We start from the raw sequence: 2,844 nt of genomic DNA, 5'->3' as shown, positions 1-2,844 counted from the left end.
TATTAAATAATATTTCTCTATTCTTTTTTTATTACTTTTTTTTTCTCTCTTCCATTTACAATCTTAACTACTAACTCTTTTGTCTTATTATCTTTTTTTTCAAATATCACTTTCTACTAAATATTTATTTGATTTTGACTACCAAATACAATATTTTTTCAAACCAAAAATTGTATTATAAAAATAGTAAATTTTATTAATAAATTAATGCATTTTCTAACATGATGACAAATTTTTTTAGAAGAGTACTCTTTATCAATTAAATATTAATGAGGATCCGTAGTCACGTATTGATGCTATAACTTTTTTAATTGGATGTAACGGTAATATTACCTGTCCTTTCTCCAGCGGTCATATTTTTTGTCCTTTTTACAACGGTAATATTTTTTGTCATTTTTCCAACGGTAATATTTTTTGTCTTTTATCTAACGGTAACTTTTTTTGTCTTATCTCAAATAGGTAACATTTTTTGTTTGTAGTGTAATAGTAACTTTTTTCTCTATAAATACGCATATTGCTAACATTCACATTCTCACAAACTCAAGTTTCATTTCATTTATAGAACAGAGATTCTATTCTATCCTTTGATCTCTCACTTCCTTCATCAAATGGCTCGTACATTCTTTCGCAAATTATTGACATACGTATCCTCTGAAGATGATAGCGATGTTCATACTGAGGAGGTCGATGGACAGTCATCGAGGCAGCGTGGCAATAGGCACCCACGTAAGTTTATTCGGCGTGATCATGCCCAGGGGTACGAGCGCCTATTTCGTGATTATTTCGCAGAGAATCCAATATATCACTCGAATCTATTTCGAAGGAGATTTCGGATGAGCCGTTTCCTATTTCTTCGTATTCTAAATGAGGTAGAGTCTTACGAGTCGTATTTCGTCCAGAGAAGAGATAATGCTGGAAGACTCGGTTTATTTTCTATGCAAAAAATAATCGCAGCACTTAAAATGCTAGTGTATAGGGTTACTGGAGATTTTATGGATGAATACATACGTATTGGTGAAAGCACCGCAATGAAGATCCTAAAAAAATTCTCTGAGACAATAGTAAGTGTTTTTTCATATGAAGATTTGCGGTCTCCAAATGCTAATGATATAGCCCGATTGCTGCTGGTTGGTGAATAATGAGGATTCCCAAGAATGCTCGGAAGCATTAATTGCATGAATTGGAAGTGGAAAAATTGTCCCGCAGCCTGGAAAGGTATGTACTCTGGCCACATCCGTGAACCAACTATTATTTTAGAAGCAGTTGCTTCATATGATCTTTGGATATGACATGCATTTTTCGATATGCCCGGTTCACATAACGACATTAATGTGCTAGAGAGATCTTTTATTTTTATGAAACTTGCCCAAGAGCGTGCTCCTGCAGTCAATTACACTATCAATGGCAACGACTACACTATGGGGTATTACCTTGCGGACGGTATTTATCCCAAGTGGCGAACTTTTGTGAAGAAGATTCCATCACCACGAGGGAACAGGAAGAAAAATTTTGTGAAAGCACAAGAATCCGCAAGAAAAGATGTCGAGCGTGCATTCGGGGTACTTCAACAACGATTTGCTATCATTCGTGGACCTTCCCGAATGTTCAAAGTGAAGGACCTAACAAATATTATGAAAGCATGTGTTATTTTACATAATATGATCATTGAAGATGAACGTGATGATAGTGAGAGTCTGAACATTGAGTATGATCAACTTGATGATGATCTCCCAAAATTGTCACGCAATCATACAATTGAGCTTACGGACTTCATCCAGCGTCATCATCATATTAGAGATAGCTTGGCATATCATCAGCTCCAAGAAGATCTAATTGAACATCAATGGTTATTATATTCCCAACATTAGCCCTGTTGCATTCAAACTATGACCTCTTTTCCATAGTGTTATTTACTTTTATGTTTGAGTTAATTTGCTTTGCATTTGTATTTCCTTCATGTTATTTAAGATTTATGTTTGATTTAATTTGCTTTGCATTTGTATTTCCTTCGTGTTATTTACTTTTATATTTGAATTGATTTGCTTTGTATTTGTATTTCTTTCGTGTCATTAGTGACTATGTTAATGGTAAAACTCTTTTATTAATGCATTTCCTTGAGTATAAGCTTTGCAATCTATATGATGATGAAAATTTTATTTTTAATAAAAAATAAAATTATAATAACATATTACTTGCACAAGCATATTGAGGGACAATACAACAAATGCTGAAAAATACATACACATGCTTTTTATACATCTATTATTGTTCAAAACAAAAAATAAGAAATACAACTGAAAATGTCACTATTATCAATCAAATTTTCAATCTTTAGAAGTATTGCGTCTCGTCATGATTTCCCTCTGGAGTTGCTGGAAATATAACCGCTGCATTTCAGGCATGCCACTCACGTCCATCATCATAATGCGCTGATCTTGATCTTTCGTGGCGAGCTCCACTTTCTGCCCCTCTAACCTCAACCTTTCGTCCTCTTGACGAATTTTATTGACCTCAGTCGTTCATCCTCTAGGTGTAATTTTTTTTCCTCTTTTTCCTTGTCATACTCCATCTTCTCGGCCTTCATTCGATAAAACTCATTCTCCTAAGCACGTGACTCCTCCAAAAGAGTATACTTCATCTTCCTGAGTTGGAAATTTTCCTTTGCTTGCCTGCCTTGGGCCTTTCGTTTTCCTTTCTCAGCTTTCCTTCCAATTGGTCGGTCCAATTCGATAACTTCATTCTCCATGACATTATCCGCCTCCATATCAAAAACGGAATCAACTGTAGCGTTAGAACATCGAGTTGGGGTCAGGGATGGGGACATCGTCTTCCTTCGCTTTGGAT

General features: G+C 35.1%; 1 protein-coding gene across 1 annotated transcript; it reads left to right on the top strand.

The window, feature by feature from the left end:
* Window positions 1-608: 608 nt before the first annotated feature.
* On the top strand, window positions 609-1,139 carry LOC122276897. The gene is made up of 2 exons (XM_043086790.1): window positions 609-924; window positions 1,084-1,139. The coding sequence occupies exons 1-2, from the start codon at window positions 609-611 to the stop codon at window positions 1,137-1,139; spliced, it is 372 nt and encodes a 123-aa protein (XP_042942724.1).
* Window positions 1,140-2,844: the final 1,705 nt, after the last annotated feature.

This window comes from Carya illinoinensis, chromosome 9 (genome assembly GCF_018687715.1).
Source record: "Carya illinoinensis cultivar Pawnee chromosome 9, C.illinoinensisPawnee_v1, whole genome shotgun sequence".
Taxonomy (NCBI): Eukaryota; Viridiplantae; Streptophyta; class Magnoliopsida; order Fagales; family Juglandaceae; genus Carya; species Carya illinoinensis.
The sequence above is the reverse complement of the archived record's forward strand: the minus strand, read 5'-3'. Positions and strand labels throughout refer to the sequence as shown.